The sequence below is a fragment of the Eschscholzia californica genome, unplaced genomic scaffold, assembly GCF_041429995.1.
Source record: "Eschscholzia californica isolate CP2 unplaced genomic scaffold, dmEscCali1.0.p SCAF_1, whole genome shotgun sequence".
Classification (NCBI taxonomy): domain Eukaryota; kingdom Viridiplantae; phylum Streptophyta; class Magnoliopsida; order Ranunculales; family Papaveraceae; genus Eschscholzia; species Eschscholzia californica.
In genome coordinates this window covers 49,521,769-49,543,497 of record NW_028238198.1, presented here as the reverse complement: position 1 = coordinate 49,543,497, position 21,729 = coordinate 49,521,769, and the positions used below count along the sequence as shown (strand labels likewise).

Sequence of the window (21,729 nt, the reverse complement as noted above, 5' to 3'; positions counted from 1 at the left end):
TATCACTTGCCTACTATTTCTCAGTATGATTACTCCTGTTGAGTCGATTATGTCAACTAGTTCCTCTTCATTTCCTACACCCACTCTGGTATCCTTCCCGCAAATTGGTTTCATGATCAGTCTTAAGTTATCATCCCAATTATTGCCCTATATTGACAACTCGGTTATTCCCCCTTCTCCAACTATTCAGACAACTGACGGGTTTCTTGCTATCAACCCTATACATGAGTCTTGGAGAAAGACCGATCGAGTTGTGTACTCGATTCTTTATAGCTCGTTAACTTCGGAAGCTATATAGCATCAAGGCTGAAGTGTCTCAAGGTCGATCTAGGGTTTTTTAGGTCCTAATCAAAGAAGAAGAAAGAAAAAACTGCATAGAGAGAGAGAAAGAGTTGGGAAAACCAGAAAGAGATGAAGAAGTTGCGGCTTAGCTCCACTAGGGCTTTCTATGGTCTACTGCCGTCGGGAAATTAACATACTTCCGTCGGCAGAAAATATCTTTTCGCGGAGTGGGTTTTTCCGCCAAAAAATTCATCCGCGCCAAATTACCATCATCGGCAGAGGACAAAATTCAGTCGGCAAATACTATTCCTCTATCAACGGAGGTCAAAACACCGTCGGCAACTACACTCTGCCGACTGAAAATGTATCCGTCGGGAAACCACGTCAGTAAAAAAGTGTGTAGACGTTCACAAGTTGACCTATGCCGACGGTCTTCTAAAAATCCGTCAGCAGTTGTCAACTATTTCCGACGGATATATGGAAAACCGTAAGCAGTGTAGTTTTCCCCGACGTTTTTTTGTTTTGCCGTCGACAGTTAACGTCGGCAATAACATCTTTTCTTGTAGTGCTATGACTGAAATCATGGGCATTACAAAGGCAGCCTAGGTCTGGTCTCACTTGGCTCAGACTTATGCCAATCCTAGTGTTACTTGTTCTCTATAGCTTCAAGAAGAAATTCAGAATCTACGTAAAGGTACTGCCTCTATTACTGACTTCCCTCGCACCTTTCGTACACATCTTGAATCTCTTGAAGCTATCAGAGAACCTTTACCAAACCCGAAGAAGGTTTTTTATTTCCTCAAAGGGTTGGGACCCGACTATGCCTCTCTTGCTGAATCTATATTATCTAAGAGTCATCTATTAACCTTTAAGGAAAATATCCCTATGCTTCAGTCACAGGAAGCACTTCGGACATCGTTTTGATCTTCTCAACCAGTCATTGAAGTGCGTATTACTCTCAAACATCTCGGACTTCTAACTGCCCTCAAAATCGGAGACAATAGTCTACATATCGGTATCGAGCTTCAAATCACGATCGACGACAACAACCACAGGTTTGACCCCCTCCCATTGTCGATAGGAGGGACCCAGGTCCGGCCAAACCCGCAGGTCCTACGTATCGTTGCCAATGGTGTGGACGTAACGGTCATACTGTCGACCGATGTTATGATTTGATTGCCGCCCACAACGAGACTCCTTTCACCGTGCTACTGTTGCTCGTCATCTGTCTTCCAGTGAAACCCATGTGGTTCAGCAGACGTCCTCGGAAGATGTTACCGCAACCCTAACTACACTTCAAGTCATCGATCCTCGAGACCCAGCCTGGTATGCGAACAATAGTGCTTCTAACCACATGTCTTCTTCTGGTATGTTCACTCGTACTACTCCTTATACTGGTCAGAGTCATGTCAAAATTAGTGATGTTCCCCTCTCTCTATCTCTCAAAAAGGTATTCTCACTACTTCTTGTAGAACCATTACTTTACCTAATGCTCTTCTTGTTTTGTCGCTCAATAAAAATTTGTACTCTAATAGTCGTTTAATTGATGACTTAGACCGTTTCATTGTCTTTTCTAAGAATGGTTTTGTGTTATTTCAGGTGATCGGAAGGACACTGGGAACCGGCAGTAGATGCGACAATCTTTACATATTACAATCTTCACACCACTATTCCTTATTCAGATCAACCTCCAGCTCTCTCAAGGCACCTCTAGAAGTTTGGCATTCATATTTAGGGCATATTTCTTCTCGCATTTTAGAACTTCTAGAAAAACAATGTTTAATTTAGTTTTTGTCTAAGTCTAGTCCGACAACTTGTACTCCTTGTCAAATGAGTAAAAGTCACCATCTTCAGTTTAATAAATATGAAAAATGTGCGGATTCACATCTTGAACTTATTCATATTAATGTATGGGGACCCGCACCAATTCTGTATTCTTATGGTTTTCAATATTACATTAATTTTGTTGATGACTTCAGTAGATTTTTTTGGTTCTACCCTCTTCGTTTAAAATTTCATTTTTTATCTGTCTTCATTAGCTTCAAATCGTTAGTTGGAAATCAGTTTGCTACGACTATGAAAACTCTTCAGCTCGATGGAGGGGCAGAGATTTTAAGCTCTACATTTTTTGCCCTTTTAAATAAATGTGGTATTGCTCGACGTTTGTCTTGTCCCTCCACTCCGACTCAAAATGCTAGAGTTGAGCGAAAGCATCGACATATCACAAAAACTGATTTCAGTCTCCTCTTTCATAGTAAACTTTCGTCCTCCTTTTCAGTCGATGCCTTTTAGACTATTTTTTTTCTCATTAACCGCATGCCTATGCCGGTTCTTCAGGATGTTTCTTCGTTCTCCACTCTATTCAGTAAGTCTCCCTCTTATTCAATGCTACGCACTTTTGGTTGTATGTGTTTTCCTTATCTACATCTTTATGCTTCTAACAAATTGTCGCCTCGTAGTCTTCCTTGTGTCTTTATAGGTTATATCCCTCACCACACGGGTTTCAAATGTCTTGATCGCTCTACGGGACGTGTCTATATCTCCCTTCACGGTATTTGACGAGTATGTTCTCCCGTTTCACAATGGTAATGTTTCCTCCACCTCCACAAACCTCTTAAGCTTTAATGATTTACCGAATTTACCCTTACACACAGATCTGAGTCCATCCTCTGCCTCAGTTGAGATGCCATCACCGCCTCGCATAGTTCACATTGACTCGGTTGTCCCTTTACCTGACTTGGCCAATATTGAGAGTCTGAATATAGCTCCACTACTCTTAGCTGTTGATATTTTAGGGTTGGATTCGGATACTTACCCAACCATTCCGCAACCAGAGTACGCTCCTCATGGGCATGGAGAAGACCCGCCCTCTCCTCGGACATCGCGTCCCTTGTATCTTCCCCGATTTAGTCTGAATGTGGTTCAAATTGTATTATCTCATCTACCAGGTCTGGCTCGGTCTCGGTGCCTTTGTCTGTGCAACCCACAACTAACCCATCTTCGCATGTCATGGCCCACGAGGATATCGTGGTGTGCAATAGCTGCTCGACGAAACGTCTCCTATTGTTGGCCAGTCTTATCTTGCTTCACAGGTATTATGTCGTTACCCCATTCCTCCTCGTAATTCTACTATTTTTGGTGATGTTGGTTCTTGTTTCTTTGTTGCACTTTCGGCTATTAAGGATCCTCGAGGTTATCATTTGGCTTCTTCCTCTGACAATTGGCCATGGAAGAAGAGATGGTAACTCTTCATAGACAGGACACATGCACACCTGTGCCTCGCACCCCCTCTATGAATGTGGTTAGTTGTAAATGGATTTATTAGGACAAAACTTAAATCCGACCGCACTATTGATCGATATAAGGCTCGTTTGGTGGCTCAAGGTTTTACCCAGAAACTAGAAATTGAGTTTGATGAAACTTTTAGCCATGTTGTCAAGCTCACTACCATTTGTATCCTTCTTTCATTGACAGTTTCCAATAGTTGGCCTATGTTTCAGTTGGATGTGAAGAATGCGTTTCTTCACGGGGAATTATAAGAGGAGGTCTATATGACTCAGCCGATTGGTTTTACTGACCCATCCTGCCCAGGATATGTTTGTCGCCTTAAGAAGGCTCTATATAGCCTCAAGAAGGTGTCTCGTGCTTGGTATGACTGTTTCAGCACTTATCTCACTCGTCTTGGTTTTAAGACGAGCAAATCTGATACATATCTGTTTATTCTATCTACCGCTGTTGGATTTGTTTACTTACTTTTATACGTCGATGATATTATACTTACAGGTGGGAATTCTTTTGTCATCTCCGATATTATATCCTCTTTAAACTCAAAATTTGATATGAAGAATTTAGGTTCTTTGCATTTTTTTTTTTGGTATTGAGGCAACTCCAAATGAGAAGGGTCTTTTACTTACCCAGTCTATGTATACGCTAGATATTCTTAAATTTCTCAATATGGAAGGGATCAAACCATCACCGACTCCTCTGTCTTCCGGCTTGCCGTCTTGCTGCAAATGGGGCTCCTTCAGTTATCCCACCTTCTACCGTAAAATTGTTGGTTTTCTTCAGTATATCACGTTAACCAGACTAGATCTCGCATTCTTCATTAACATGTCATGCTAGTTTATGCATGCTCCGACTCGGGATCACTTTCAGGCAGTGAAGTGAAATCTTCGCTATTTGAAGGGAACTATTCATCTTGGTTTACAAATTTATAAGGATTCTTCCAGTATTTCTCTTTTGGCGTACTCTAACGTTGATTGGGTTAAGTGGCCCGACACTCGTCGCTCCACTACAACTTTTCTATTTTTCTGGGCTCAAATTTAATTGCTTGGAATGCGAAGAAGCAACCCTAGTCTCTCGCTCGAACTCTGTGAATATAAAGTTGTTGCTGCTACGACTGCTGAATTGACATGGATAGGTTTTGTTCTCATGGAACTTGGTATCTCAGTAACCTCACCTGCTCGAATTACTTGTGACAACAAGAATGCAATTCAGATGACTGCAAACCTGGTGTTTCATGGCAAATCTAAGCATATTGCGCTGTATTACTACTTTGTCAGAGAAAAGGTGGCGAATGGTTATCTTTTTATCAAGTTTGTTCCGTCACAGGATCAGTTGGCCGACATTCTCACGAAAAGGTCTTTCTCATTGGCGTTTCTTTGATCTTTGTACCAAATTGAATCTCCGATCCAGTCTGACGTTCAATTTGCGGAAGGGTAATGATAGTGAACCAGTGGGATTGTGTTAGAGTTCCACCCACGTAAGAATCTTGGCAATATCCTTTGAGATATTCTTGCATTTTTTGTATATCAAGTCTTTTCTTTATATGTATCCCTTAGTATGTAAAGTTTCCGTTTAGTATGTAAAGTTTCCGTTTAGTATGGCAAATCTAAGCATATTGCGTTGGATTACTACTTTGTCAGAGAAAAGGTGGCGGATGGTTATCTTCTTATCAAGTTTGTTCTGTCACAGGATCAGTTGGCCGACATTCTCACGAAAAGTCTTTCTCATTGGCGTTTCTTGGATCTTTGTCCCAAACTAAATCTCCGATCCAGTCCGGCGTTCAATCTGCGGGAGGGTAATGATAGTGAACCGGTGGGGCTGGGTTAGAGTTCCACCCAAGTAATAATCTTGGCAATATCCTTAGAGATATTCTTGCATTTTTCGTATATCAAGTCTTTTCTTTATATGTATCCCTTAGTATTTAAAGTTTCCGTTTAGTTGTAAACCCTACTAGTATAAATGTTATACAAGGGATCAGTATACAACCATCATGTTTTACCGTATCTATTGAATTCTTTCAATCAGGCAAGGGGTGGTTGTATGGGCCAAAATACGTCACCAGGAGCGCCCCCAGAAATCCACGATTAATGGGCTTACACGGTGACCAAGCCTATGAATTAATGGCTAATGGGTCCAACCCATTTATCTTCGGGCACTCCGAAGTAACGTCAAAATACAGAAGTGCATCCAGCGTTGGATAAAGAGGTCCGCCATCACCTCCTCAGCATACCCCCCTCAGTATATCCGTAGGGGGGCGTTACGGTCATTCGAGATCCCGAATATACCCATTAAGTGGTTACAACCTGTATTAATGGTGACAACTCCATTAGCTACCACATTGAAGACGAGAGTCCACCGCCAGGTGATAGTCGACCACCAACACTATAAACGGACCAAAAGGAAGACGGGATCATCCAGCTCCCGACTAAACACTCGAGCATCTGATCATCGACAAACATATCCAGTGATCGCCTAATACATCCAACTCTCAGGCAATCAACCGATCACTTTCTCTTTCGCCGATCGTCTAAACCTCTTGCGAGATACCTTTCTCTCTCCTACACGACCAAACAACCATTCTATCAAGGACGGGCGACCTACCTTTCTCTCTCCTAGACGACCAAACGATCGTTTGATCAAAGAAGGGCGACCTATCTTTCTATCTCCCGACGGTTAAAGTAGGCAAGCTACTTTATCTCTCCTAAAGGCTAGACCTTCCTTAGTTCACCCACGTGATTATCTACGCGGTCAGACCCTTGAAGCTTTTCTTCTTATTTACAGTATATACCCCTGAACAAGGCAAACCTCACGAGGGCTACTTCACTTAAAGACAAACCTCACAGGCTGTCACATTATCTCTCCAACCAAGTCAGTCTACCTGCAGAGATCGAGCTCCGACCACTCTACGGGTCGCCCCTAAATTCCGACCATTCTCCTCAATGGTAACATTTCAGAGATATCACTCACGCATTTATTACTTCTCTTGCAAGCTTACTGACTTGACCGTCGGAGCCACCTTAGGTCGGCACCATCCCGGTGGCCCAGGGATCTTACGGTCGCGTGTGTTTTGACTCTTGTCAAGGTATAAGCCCAAAGACGTTGTCGGTGCCCATAAAAATATTAACAGGTGAAGGTCCGACTTCCGGCCAACGACCCGGTCCTCTTGACCCGCGATTTCGGGCCCTCACCGTGATCTATGTATACTAATAACCTAAACAACATATATATGCATATCATGTTGATTTCACCTATCTACATACAATGATTTTGTTTATTGGCAAGAGACGCCAAATTTCAATAGTTATTAGGTCATGTCAATTAAAGGTTCTTAAGTCGTCATTATCATTTAAATTACTTGCTGAATTTATGACTATTATACTAGTTAGAATTTTATTCATGACTATAGCATGAACATCACGGTACAATTATACGTTTCAGTATCCATGTCATTAAGGTAAGTTTTCTTCAATATTTTAACATCTAAATACAATTAAAGTTGCCTAAAACTTGGATTTTTAAAGGGAATAATTCGCGACATACTAAAGCGTCTTATGGTGTTCTTAATTGCTTAGATTTTTCTATGAAAATGACTATTCAAGCCATAGAAAGATAGAAACCTACCTTAAGTCCAAAGCAAAGTGATCCCACGCGAAAAATCAACGAGAAAGAATCATCAACTTTAATCTCTCCTTCATCTTCTTCTTCTTGGCTTAATCTCTCTAAAACAACCTCATCGACACAAACTCTACTTAGAAACTCACGGTTGAGCTAAGGAAAAGAGAAAAAAAGAATAAGGGGGAGTAAGGTTTGGGGTTTTATTAAGAGGTTTTGCTATACACACCCCACTAATTGGGTAGGCACACTAAAAATATTTTGTTGCTCGAACAATGAGGTTTTACGATAAGTTGCGACCGAAACAACGTCTAATGTGCTATGTTGTAAGGGGGACAAAGGCATATGATGAAGTCCCCCACTACTGCTTGTATTTGACGAAGAAACTACTTAATTTACAAATGCAAGAAGGGCCTTAGAAGACTATATCAAAATAACTCACAGAGTATTCATAGATTTTTGTAGACATTGATGTCAATTTTGAATACGAAAATAAAACAATATTATTGTTTCCGTCTCGACGACCATCATATAAAAGTTTTTTTTTTCTTTTGTCAAGAAGAACTCTTACAACCATGGAAGATGTTAAAAGCAATATTAAATGCTAAAGAGTTGAGAAGGAGATCAATGAAAGGTAACACATCAGGTGATGGGTTGGTTGTAAGAAAATGACCACAATCGGAAGGTGATGGAAAAGGTTGGTATAGGTTTAAATCTAACCAGAAAACCCAACGGCCTTAAGTGTTGGAAAAGTTTCAAGAAGGATTGTCCTAAGTTCAGAAATAAAAAGAAGAAACGAGGAAAGGCAACGACAATTGAAGAATACATTATTGATAACGCAATTATTCTTTCAATTATTGAAAATTATAATGATGCTAAGGTCAGGGGCAGCCCAGGCCCAAAACGGCTGCTTTGGGTCTCAGTTTTGCAAGGGCCCCAAACTCACATCTTAAAAGGCACCTATAAAGGAAAAAACTAACCAGTGTATGTACTGTTTGGAAAAGTTAGAAAATTAACCTAATTCACCCTTTTGTTTTAAATTTTCACGGCACCCAAGTCCTTATACTACTAAAACTTTGACTTTACTCCTACTAAATTTAGACGGCTACCAAGCCCAACCTAATTACTTTATTTCACTCTCCAAAAACTTATGTATTTATTGCAGAAACCAAACTCGAATATGTAAATACTTAACACTTAGAGTTGTATGGTTGTTTTAAGAGGCTTTTGTACTTTATTTTTTGTGGTTCGGGTTTCGACCCGAAGTAATCTTGAGTTTGTTTAGCTTGCGTTCCGTAGTTTATTTTTGTGTATGCGAACGTATGGTTTGCACGACAAGTTTTACAGGTCTGACCGGTTCGATTTACAGAGGAGACTTTGTCAGAATTTTGTCTCGTTTTTGAATTATCGGGGGGTGGTCGTGTCTATTTTGGGACACATGGCGTCACAGTTGGTATCAGAGCAGTTAGTTCTGGTGACCGATAAGTCGTGTATAGTGTAGAGCATTGAATACTCTAGACTTTAGGGAAAGATAAAAATGGCAAAGACTAGATGTCTAAAAATCTTCAAGGTTAAAAACTATCAAGAATAAAAGATGCTATATATGTATTTGTTTCTTTTGATTTTCGTTGTTTACTTTGTTTACTCGCGGCAGAAAGACTCGGCGGATGGTCTGAGATGGTTGTGTATTTTTTCATTGTTGGTCAAAATGTTATGAGAGGATGATCAAGGTCTAAGAGGTTTTGGTGGAAAATTTTAGACAGTTGACATATTGATGTTGTGGAAGTATCGAAGGCAAAAGAGTATGAGGAGGTTAAGTGTTGTTGGTACTTGCCAATACTTAAGTTTACAACGATCGACAACAACGAAATGTTAAACAATTTTTCAGATATTGGTTCATTTGGGCAAGGATTAACATATGTGGTCAACTTGTTCGACTTTGATGGACTTGTGGCAAAATTTTGTGCGACTAAGTCACTCGAGCAGGTGACTCTCATATGAAGGCATTGCTAGGAGTAGTCTTGTAGAAATCGTACGAGTTAAATCGAATCGGCTGCAATTCGATTCAAATCGGACCTTAAACCGCAAAAAATATTGAATCGTGTGATTTTATTACAAAATCGCAAACCGAATCGTGAATCGTGGGATTCATTGATTGTGTAATTTTATTACAAAATCGCAAACCGACTCGTGAATCGTGGGATTCACAATGAATCCCACGATTAAGATTTGAACCGAGAGTTAGAAGGGTTTTGGAGGTTAAGAGGAAAGTTTTTGAATAAATAAGAAACAACCAAGAAAAGGAACAAATACTTACCTCCTTCAATTTCATCTTCCTTCAAGCAATCCAGAGTTTCCAACACCAAAAACTATCAACAAGGTATGATTTTTTCATATTTCTTCTTCTCCTCTCTCTAAAACCCTAGAACCTTCAATCATCCTATTTTCTAATCTATGTTCTTCTTTTCTCTCTCTAGATCGTCTGACATTGTCGTTCGTCCCTCTCTTTCTAAAAACCATTTTCTGATTCTCTCACTCTAAAATATTTCTGTTTCTCTCTCTCTCTCTCTAGAACCACTCTCTAGAACCAGTAATCTCTTGTACTCTTATCTTTAAGCTTTTACCTCTTTTGTTATTATTATAATAGTTTAATGCTTCAATTTTCAATAGAATAATACTTCAATAAAATAATGTTACTTAACCAGTTGTCTTTTTCTTTACTGTCTTTACTAGCTACTGATTTGTATAGAATAACTTTCAACAAAAGAACAAAAAGATTTGTATACAAAATATTTTTATAGTATCTCTTAACTCTTAAGTGTTAATAATTTATAATAATATTTTTTTTCTTTTATATTATAATATAATATAACAGTGAATAGTTTCATAGACTCATAGTGATACGTTTAATATCCACGGTAGGTAGTTCAATATGAAAGCAAAAAAAGGAAAATGTTGATCTTACATGGGAGCATTGTATGCATGTAGATGAAAACAAGAATCACGTCAAGTGCAACTATTGTGCTAAAGATTCTGGGGGGAGTTTATAGGATGAAACACCACCTAGGAAGAACTAAGAAGAACGTCGTTGCTTGTAGTAAAAATCCAGAAAAAGTGTATCAAAAATTTAAGAAGATGTTGAGTGATAAAGCAACAAAAAAGGCACGGAAGGGGATTGAAGAAGATGAACCATTTGAGCCTGATATAGAGATACTTGATTCTAATGGAAAAAGGAAAGCAACTATGGAGGGTCATGGAGTTGTCAAAAAACAAAACACTATTAATGCAATTTGGAAGAAGGGTGATAGAGATAAATGTTGTGCCAAAATATCCAGGTTCTTTTATGCTAATGCTCTCCCATTTAACCTTGTGAAATACGTCTATTTCAAAGAAATGCTAGATGAGGTTAATTGCTTTGGTCGTGGACTTAAACCACCTTCGTATCACGAGATACGAAATATTAATCTAAAGAAAGAGGTAAAAACGGTAAGTGAAAGAATTAGGATGTAAAAGAAAGAAATTCGTATATAACTCTATGGTGGGAAAGTTATGGAGGTCATTGTCCAGAACTACAATGGTTGGCAATTATAATACTAAGCTTAACTTGCAGTGCTACGGGATGTGAGCGAAATTGGAGCACATTTGAACAGGTAATACAATGTTCACAATAGCTAAATAGCAAATAAGTTTTAAATTATAGCTCTATATTTTGAATTGAATCTTTACTCACTCACGTATATGATTTTAGATACACAGAAGGAGAAGAAACAAGTTGAAACAAAAACGCTTGAATGCTCTTATATATGTGAAGTACAATCTTCGACTCGAGGAACTACAAATAGAAAGAGAACAAGGAACAGATCCTATTTCTTTATCAAACATGGAGTCCGATAATGAGTGGATAACTGAGAAAGAGGGCCCTGCACTCCCAGAAGACACAAAATGGATGGAGATTGGAGATTGTTTTGTTGACACGGAAGGAGAAACTCTTCGAAGACGTCGACGTAAGTTAAAATACAATTGTGATTGGTATTTGGTTCACATCTACAAATCAACTTATCGAACACCTTTATTTTTTGTACAGGACCAAAAAACTTAACAAAGTCAACGACAGGAAAAGGCAAGGAGAAAGAACTTATTGATGAAGATAAATCTTCGGAGTCGGATAATGATGCACCTAATGAAGACCTTGATTTAGATATTCTTGATCTTGATAATGACAATGAAGAATGAAGAATGGAGAATGGAGAATAGAGAATGAAAAATGGAGAAGAACATCTTACATTTTGTTTTTTTAATGAATTTATGATACACAATTCTATGTTTTGAGTGAAAGATACATTGAACTACAGCTATTATATTTATGAAGTAATATATATATTTATATATAAATCTTACAATTTTCGATTTACAGATATGATTTAGAAAATTGAAAAACGATTTGCGATGCGATTCACGATTTGACAACATTGGCTAGGAATAGCTAACTTAGGTGAACCGGTAATACGAGAAATGTCATCGAGTAATAAAGAAACTACTGACTAAACCACTTAAGAAGTATTATGACCACAATGGTGTGACCAGAACTTCAGGAAGGACACACAAAATGAGGATTATAGAGAGGTTCAGATATTCAAATACATGAAGAATGTAAAGGTGGTGAAAAAATATGATTCTATCTGCGCAAAGTCATAAGTTACTGGAACAAGAGAGGCTCTTAAAGAATCTATCAGTACAGTCATGGGTTCACCATTACAGTGTGGAACGATTTAATTAAGAACAAAGACAAAAAAGATGCTACAATTATTAACTATCAAACCCTAAACATGAAACATTAAAAACAATGAGTCTCAACATGAACGTCAAAACATAAGAATAACTAACGAAAGAGAAATCATGAATCGAATGTGAAGAAACTAAACTTTGCAACATTAAATCACATCAAAGATATTTATTATGACAAGGAGATCACTTATTAATACAAAGTTAAGGATTCATCTTAACTCTATATGAGACGGTTAGCAATCCATTACAATAATCAAATTAGTTGAAGCAATGAGAAACAAGAAGAGGCCACCCATATCATGCTTCCATGTTGATTTTCGTACGCCTCCAAAGATGATTTCTCGCGGTTGCCTATTTTGCTTGCTCAACGTTGTCTCCCAATTTCAAAACAAAGAGAAAAACGACACTACAATTATTAACTATGAAATACTAAGCATGAAACATTAAAGACAATGAGACTAAACATGAACGTCAAAACTTAAGAATAACTAATGAAAGAGAAATCATGACTCGAATGCGAAGAAACTAAACTTTGCAACATGAAATCATATAAAAGATATCTATTGTGATAAAAAAAATGTCACTTATACAAAATTATGGGCTCATCCTAACCCTATATGAAAGAGTTAGCAATCCATTACAACAATCAAATTAGTTGAATCAATGAAAATAAGAAGATACCACCCATATGATGCTTCAATGTAGATCTTCGTCCGCCTCCAACGATGATTGCTCGCGGTTGCCTATTTGTCTTGCTCATCGTTGCCTCCGTATGTATTCTTTTACATTGCTGCTACCGCTTGGATACTCCTCTAAGTTTTGCCTAAAAAATTAGTGCTGATTTCGAGTCCCCTGTTCACCTCTCCCAAAAGTCACCTCAGACTACCATACTTAAAGAACTAAAGGTCGACTTAGTCTTTCAACTAAAGTGAAACCCTGATTTGAATAAGATGGGCTACTCACGTAGGTTGGGTTGTTTTTTCTTATTTAAACGAACGTGGGAATCCATTTTTAGGTTTATCCTGGCTGTTGCAACCACCTTGATTTAGGAGGATAGTAAATATGAAAGCCAAATAAATGACAAACAAATATATCATGGAGCACATAAGAAATCATAAATTAAAGTAGCGAAGAATAAATTGAATCATAAACTCTGAAATATCTGTTTACATTAGTTGGTAAAAGAAACTGAAAGGAAATACTACGAATCTAAGAAAAAGAAGTCCAAACAACTACCTAATTTCGAAAGGGAAAACTACGAACGAAGGTCTGAGATGAACTAAGATCAAACTGGTGTCAATCCCGGGTCTCTCTCACTTGAAAAATAGTGGACAATGTCATAACCCAACTAGTAGATTTTCAAATACCTAAGGTCTAAATAGATCAATCCAAAAACAAAACATAGTATCGAACATAAGAAAGACAATAACATGGTCTAATAATATTACCACTTTTTGGCCAACAAAAAGTCAACCACGTTTGGAGATAATTATACATTACAACTTCCCCTTTTAATGGGTTACAACCAATTTTAAGGTTCACGTGATAGCTTCACTTTTCACCCGTGCCTGCATTGAATTAATATTTTTTAATAAACTACGCCATCTATCGATAATCGCACATCACAATTATGTAGGAGGCGTGCCAACTTTAGTTGGTAAGTTACTTCTCAAACTGGAAGTAAGTGGTCCATAATAAAGAACTCGCATTTGCATCGAGCACCATGTCGAGCCAACGACCTATTAACCATAGATTATAACTGTCTATCCATATTAGAACTCAAGTTCATGGTCCACTGGTAGGACCTGATCAGCAAGCACGCATGAGAAAGATGTTTATTCCTCGAGCATAAGATCGGTCATGTTGGACATGATTAGCATTTATCTGAGAGATCTCGAATACTGGGAGTATTAGGGGTGAGCAAAGACCGAACCAAACCAAGTCGAACCGCACCGACCGATTTTTGGGCCGAACCGATCACCGTTCGACTCGGTTCGGCCGAAAAACCGAACAACCCAAATTCGGCTTGGTTTGGCCTCGACTTGAGTTTCTAGAAACCGCCCAAACCGAACCGACCGAACCCTAAGGAAAAATGAAATAATAATTTTGTAAAGTTAGAAAGTGCTAAACTAAAAAGTAAAAAAATTAGAAAACCCCTAATCGAATCTTGCATACTACTATCTGTCCTCCTCCCTAGTTGTTGTTGTCGGCTTTATCAACCACTTATTCAACTTGATTGAAAGGTTTTAAAGGTAAGTCTTCACTGATTTTCTGTTTACCACAGCCTATTCTTAGTTAATAACTTAAAATTATAGATTTTGTATTCGTACTTCTATTTATTTATTTATTTATTTTTGTAATCGTGGAAAAGTACGATAAATTTTTAATTTTTATTTTCAGCATATGTAACGGTGGAAAAGTATGATGAGTTCTTAATTTTTATTTTCGGTGTATGCAATGAAATGAATGACATTAGTTTACAATTTTTTCTAAATTGTGATCGGTTAAACCGATCAATCGAACTCAACCGAGCCGAATCAAACCGAGTCGAACCATGTCGGCCGGCCGAATGATCGGCTCGACTTCGGCCGACGATTTAGTCAAGCCGTCACTTATTGGTTCGGCTTCGGCTCGAGCCAAAACCGAAAAAAACCGACCGTTGCTCACCCCTAGGGAGTATCATGAGACCGTGTCATCCGAATTCAAATAAGATAATCTGAACCACAACTAAAGAACATCCTAAAGAGCTTGGGAAGTAATTATGATGAGTTATTAGTGCAAAGTGAAAAAGAAAAGTTGAAAATGTCACACATTGCAAAACTGAGGCATGAGGTATATCTTAAATAAACCTCGACAAGTAAAACTGAGTGGGTAAAAGGAGTTTTACGAAAGAGGCTCAGATTTACAACTCTCGTTATCGGAAATAATAGAGTTATTTCACAGTCGTCTAAATTTGGTTTAGTATTTAAACGACATTCCACAGATAATGAATCATTCCAAATAAGTTTGTCAGATACGTGATCTGATGAATGAAACCTATTAAGTGAACTTGGAATATTTATTATCATCTCCCTAGTCCAGGTCGTTGCTTGGACAACAAACGACTAATGAAGACTAGCACGGGAGTCGAAGAGATAGCGCAGTTTCATGGGCTATAGGAATAGTGTATTCAATTCGACTACGTTGGTGTGTAAAAGGTTTATACACTGGATAACCCTCAAATGAGAAAGTACATCACTCGTGATGAAACGTCAAACTCTTCTCATAAAGACAAGATTAGAGAGATTCCTCAAAACATGAGTGTTCCACTCATCTTATGTAAGGAATGTCCGACTTTCATTCCGTTAAACGCCGCGCCGTAAAAGGAGGTTATAAAGGAAGATACTGGGAAGGACAGGATAGACATGAAGTTAAGTGGGAGCGCAAGAATGGATTGTGTCATCCTAATGACATGAGGTTGAAAGTGTCTCAAGGCCACTTGATGAGTTAGCAACTGAAAAATGCGTGGTTGCGCTCAAACGGATTAAAAGTTAATCGTTTATCTTTTACAGTTGTACTCGGATATCAAGAAAGTCTGAATGACATGACGTATCAAGTCCGAATTGACACGGGAATCGAGCATTGCACTTGGTCTAAGTCCAAGTAGAAGTCTAAAGGAGTTGAAGGAGATGTCCTTCGACCAAGATCGCAATGCGAGCAATTTGTCGGCTAGGACAACTGATGAAGAAGATCATCAAGTCCGATTGATTTAGGGGTCATAGAGTTTATGCTAGGAAGCAACTACGATCGTCGAATTACGAAGTAATTCGCGACTAACTTCGATCGGATCCTACATCGGGTTACACATAAGAATGGGTATTTAATCGGATGATATGACTAGTGAGAGTGTGATATAACATTTGGAATGTCCCATAAACATATCTCACATGCCTAAATATAATTTGGGCAAAAGATAGCAAAAAAAAGGCCGAAATAAGGGTTTTGGGCCTAAACCGATTCGGACACTTTTAGGGCTCAGATTGGGCTGATTTTTGGAGGGACGTTTCCTTATGTTATGAACATTAAATTTGCCAATTTTGGCTGGGTTTGGACGTCATCTCCTTAGGGAATTGAGAAAATATCAACTAGTTGCTATTTTCGATAATTTCCCTAAATCTTATTCTAAATAGTGTTTTAGGAAACCTAAAAAGAGGTGGATTCTCATTAGGATTCTATATAAACACTCTTAGGGCAGAGAATAAGGTGTGAAATTTCTCCTTAAGCTTTCTTACTCTACCACATCAAGTAGAGAGGAGAAAGTGAGCTAATTCCCAAGCTATCTTCTAGTCAAGCAAGAAGAAGGTCTTCTTATTATCAAACCACCATTGGAGCGCTAGCAAGCTTTCAAGGAGGGAGATTAAATACACCGTTCGGTGTCCCAAGTAGAGGAGCGACGATTGGAGCTCTTGGTCTTTAGAAGTTGAAGAGTCATTTAAGTGGTGAATTTCAGATGAGAGACTTTGGTGCATCAAAGAAAATTTTGAGTATAGAGACACAGAGGGAAAATTTTGCTACTGCTAATGCAGTTGGTAACATCAATGATATGGTTCCTACGAGGTTGAATATTTCATATGATGTTCGTCTAGCTAACAACTACATGGTAGATTTAGGATAGGTCATTGACAGGCTATGAAATGTACACAATGATATTCAATTCTAAGTTGTGTTGCAGATGTTGTTTTGGTTTATAATGTAAGTCGCTATATTTCTGGATCAGTAGTCGGATATGCGGATTCAAATTTTTGGGAGATCTTGACAAAAATAGATCATTAATAGGCTATAGATTCACTCTTCGTGGAAGTGACATAAACTAGAGAGAAATACTGCAGTTGCTAGTTGCATTATCTACAACTGAGGGGAGTGCATGGAAACAACAGAGGCAGTGAATGAACCAATGGATAAGCGGTTCAGTTTTTAATTTGAGTTCGAAGTAGGATGCGATCAATATCTTCTGCAATAACCGGAGTTCAATTCATTTTACCAAAAATCAAATGTATCACGAGAAAACTAAACATATAGATGTCATGTAGTATTTTACGAGGGATGTGATTGAAGAAGGTTAGAAACATTGAAGAAGATATCAGTAGATTATAAAATCTTGCTGGTATATTATCAAGGTAGTTACTAATTTCATGTTTAAGCATTGTTTACACTTGACTAGAATCTACAAATGTTACAGGCCTTTTCAGTGGAATTCAGTGGAAGGCAATGGCAAAGAAGACGATAAGGTGTTGATTTTGATGAAGAGTTGCGGTCTGCTCAAGTTAAGGTGGAGAATTGTTAGTAGTACCTTGAACATGTGTCGATGTATATGTCAATTTTGCAATTCAAAAAATCGATTTAAGGCTACCCCGACCCCCAATTTTGCCCGTTCAGTTTAATTATTTGGCCTTGATCTTTTAAGGGATTGTTATTGATGTAAATGAAATATCTTATTTTCAGTTTTAAAGAGAGAATGTTATAAGCGTCTCAGTATTATTAAGGTTTTAGTAAGCTACAAGTACTAAAACTCCTTGAATACATGTAATTTAATTCTTTTTCATAGTGAAAAGCATTGCTTCATTGTTGAATGATTCTCACAGGCCGTACCACGTAAATCTCTTGCGTTTGTGTGATTATTTACTTCCATAATTGTTTTCCATGATTTGCTTGTTCTTCGTCATAACATCTTTGTTAAGCGCAAACACCAAACTAAAGTAGAAGACAAACAGACAACAAAGAGACAGAACTTCCGGGCAACTGTTCACCAAAAGATTGTTGCATCAATAAAGTTAGAGAAGGTTAGAGCCAGAGCTGCCATTAGAGAAAGCTGAGTTTGAGAGAGATAGAAACAGAGAGCAGAGAGTTCAAGAAGAAATAGTTAGAAAGAGGGGAGTAATGTGAATCGTAGTTGGAGAAGAAAAGAATTATGTCTATGAGTGTGTGGAAGAACATTGTTGAGGCCTCGAGGAGAAAGGGTTCAAATGAGAGACCTAATTCTATCTTTAAACTGTGTATACAGTACACCCATTGTAAAACTGGTTGTGCCCCTAACACTTCTCTATTTTGTATATAGAAAGTGATCCTCAAATTGGTCTATCCACTGCCCTTCTCCCCAAGCTTATCACATTGTTTGTTACTCTGTTAAAAAAAAAAAAAGTATGCGGGGATTTTGATTTGAAAATGAAACTTCATCGTTAATCACAGAACATAAAAAAAGGGGTCATTGCTTCCTGAACTCATATTTCCTCCACGAGAAGTCGTCCTTGTTAGGATGTTAAATAAATATGACTTCATCGATAATCATAGAATATAAAAAACTGAAGAAGTGATGAAATAAAACCGAAACAAATCTAACTTTCACAAAGGCATTGCCATACAGTACCTAGTAGTACATTTCATTAAAACTAAAAGAGTACACCAAGGTTCTTCCTAACTGCTAATACCATCAATCCTAAATAATAAAGAGTCTAATAATATCTGGTCTGGCGAACAAGTAGGACGCAAAAATGGGTCGCTCTGGTTTCTGCCATGAACATACAAAACAATATTCGTTTAATTGCTTCCAACTTTTCAGAGGTTAGGGTTTGGCAGAGAGAATACAAAAGAACATAAATGTACCTGATTTATGTTATCATTTTCTAGTGATCTTCGCTGACTTCAAGTTTCTTCAACTTCGAACCTAATTCATCTTCGTTCTCGTCACCTTCCTCGTTAGACTCCTCATCATCTTCTCCTTCTGGGTCGTTCTCATCGAATGGGCCAAGCATATCAAGTGATTTCTTGAATATCTCTTTCACCTCGTCTATTCCTTCATCAGATATGTAATTTCCATCGATATTGAGTAGTTTAAATTCTGGCTTATGAACTACTGTCTGTGCTAAAACTCTTGCCCCAGCCCTTCTGATGGCATTTGTGCTTAAATCAAGTTCCTGCAATTGGGTGTGACCTTCTAGTGCTTTGGCAATCAGAATAGCACCGTTGTCCTTGAGTTCATTTTCGGATAAGTTTAGTTTGGTAAGGGACTGTTTGGTTGCTACACAAGAAGCTAAAGCAGGAGCGGCTAAAGCACTGATATCATTTCCAGCCATGTCAAGAACTACAAGTGATGGTGCATGTTCCTTGAGAGCATTGGCAAGAGCAATTGCTCCTTCATCTTCGAGATTAAGGTAACTCAGATAGATTTCAGTTAGACCAGGATGAGACGAAAGGGTTTTAGATAGAGAAATACCAGCTTCCACGCCAAACATGTTATCCCTCAAATCAAGTTTTTTCAGATTCGGACATGTAGCTAGTGCTTCTGCTAAGGCAATGCCCCCTTCAGAATCTACCCTTGTTGATGAACACCTGAAATCTTCCAACAAAGGCGAACCCTTAACAACCTTGGCAATATAAATGGCACCCTCATCACCTGTCATATTATTATGGAAATGAAGGATCTTGAGCTTTTCTGTGGAAGGAATTAATTCACATACAGCTTGGGCAGCTTCCTCGGATATACCATCATTCATCAAATAGAGCTCTTCTAAGCTACTCTGAGACTTTAATAATGACCCAAATGCCCGTATACCTTTCTCACCCAAGGCATTGTTAGAGAGATTCAAAGTCTTCAAAACACATCCTTCTAAAGCCGCAGAAAATATGTTCATAACCTCGAGAGCTTCTTCCTCTGGCCTTCCAGCAACAAAATCAGAAAGATCAACTTCTGTCAGCTGATCTTTCAAAGATACCAAGATGGGTTCCACAACACGAGCTGCCCCAACTCCAAAACTTCTGTTACTGAAACATATCTTGGTGTATGCGTTTCCAGACTTAGCTAACGGGCTTAAAAGTTCCTCTGCCTCATCAGCATCAATAAAGGCTCGACGACCTCCAGATATATCAAAAAATGTTTCACGATTAGCAAGAACATTTTCAGATTTAGGAGCTTCACCATCTTCTTTGGACCTGGACCCTCTTTTGAGAACTTCGAGCATAAGCTTACTCGATTCCTTCGCATATAGCTGTACTGCTGAACTCCCATCACCATCAGGCTCCCTCTCATGGTGCTCATTTGCAGTAGCAAAAGCCGCATCTTCAATTTCCTTAGCATTTTCCTCAGCTTCCTCACTGCTCAAGAGGCCATATTTACGGGAAAAAATGGATGGGGTAGACAAGTTTTTGGTCATTCGATCAACAAGCATCAACCTTGTACTCTGGCTAGGTGGCCATAATTTAATTGAAAATGAACGTTGCTCAAAATTCTGGGGTTCTTTCTCCATGTTCACCTGAAAACGGGATACGAAAAACAACGATAAATGCCAACGATCAAACAAGCATCACCCTTGTATATTATCTCAATCAAGATTCAAGAAGACAAGAACTACTTAAGTTGAGTACATTTTTGCTTTCTAGTTTATTTCATTGTCTACTTTACTTGTGAAAATACTCCAAATGAAACTCTTGTCATCACGATCTCAATAAATTTGATCTGGATACTAGTAATGATTTAAGCAGAATCTATCATTAAATATGCAATGTTTCAGCGGATCATTTTCCTTGAGGTGTAGTTTGAGTGCACAGTGGAACGTGAACAGTCAAGAAGAAATAGAAGATGAAGAAAACGAAAAACAACAATTACCTTTGAAGTTGAAGAACTGATTTGAGAGCTTGGATCGTTGGAGAAGAACAAGTAGTCGAACAAGAATCTCTCTCTCTCTCTCTATTCTCTTTCAACGATTAGGGCAAAAATGATGAGAGGGAGTTTGATTTCTATATTTGAGTGGGCTTGGACCCTAAATTCTCATTTTCTCCGAAGGCGCCCCTATCGTCCGTTCTCATCTCCTTGGAGTTCCCTTCGGCAGGCGACGCCGCTTACTTAGGCGAGCCAATTCGCCAACCGCAGAAACCAGGGGAACTCGCCTCCAAAGAACGCGGCCGGCCCCTTTCAGAACCTGGCAGTGCCTAAGGGCTAGACGTCGTTTAAGTGAGTGCAAGTCATCAACAAACTTTTGATTTCACGTAATGTTTGGTAAAGTCATTTCCTACTTCGGATTTATGCGTGTATTAGCAAAACAAGTGAGTGCATATCAACAAACTTTTATGTAGGCCTTAGCAAAAGATCATCGACATGTGACCATAAAGTTACTACAAATCAACAAAATATTAAGAATTACTAATTGAAATTTAAGACCAAAGTGCATAGAATATATATATATATATTTGTAAAAAAAATGATATTCCACTTCGATGGCAAAAAAGTAGTAGGAAAAAAGAGAAGAATCCATGGACTCAAACGTGAGACATGTCTGTGGGTCTTTTCCTACTCGTGATTCTATGAGATCAGTGACATACTACGAATCAGCAAAAGATCTAGACATGTATATCCAAAGTGCATAAGAACATTTCCTAGACAAGTGATAGTGCACTTTAATGGAGAAAATGAGGAAGAAGATGAAATTGTAGCGAGATGGAGAAAAACAGTAAAAAAACGAACTACGCAGTAGTGTTGGAAAACTTAGAGCAATGATATGGTAGGACACTTCCAGGCAACACACACTCACTAGAAATATAAATATAAAACACCACAACCCTAATCCCCATCATACAAGTATGAACAATCAATCAAAGCTTGATTATCTACACCAATTGAACAAAACACATGCAACACATAATTGTATAAACTCTGAATGTCACATAAAATTTCTAAAATTATTTCTTAAGAAAATACTACAATCCAAAACTCAATTTAAATCTGTAAGACGATGT

General features: G+C 38.3%; 1 protein-coding gene across 5 annotated transcripts in view; it reads right to left on the bottom strand.

The window, feature by feature from the left end:
• Positions 1 to 17,589: 17,589 nt before the first annotated feature.
• LOC147567354 (RAN GTPase-activating protein 1-like) overlaps positions 17,590 to 21,729 on the bottom strand; it is a 59,918-nt gene continuing 55,778 nt past the window's right edge. The window contains exons 1-3 of one of the 5 annotated variants that reach the window (XM_086653981.1): positions 20,603 to 20,707; positions 18,604 to 20,249; positions 18,315 to 18,508 (exon numbers count right to left, since the gene is read on the bottom strand). In XM_086653981.1, the coding sequence (XP_086510107.1) occupies positions 18,624 to 20,243 (1,620 nt within the window). In that variant the 5' untranslated portion in view covers positions 20,244 to 20,249; positions 20,603 to 20,707 and the 3' untranslated portion in view covers positions 18,315 to 18,508; positions 18,604 to 18,623. Of the gene's footprint in view, positions 17,743 to 18,314; positions 20,250 to 20,602; positions 20,918 to 21,729 lie in introns of those variants that run through there. The other 4 variants (XM_086653983.1, XM_086653982.1, XM_086653980.1 and 1 more) reach the window with 4 other exon arrangements.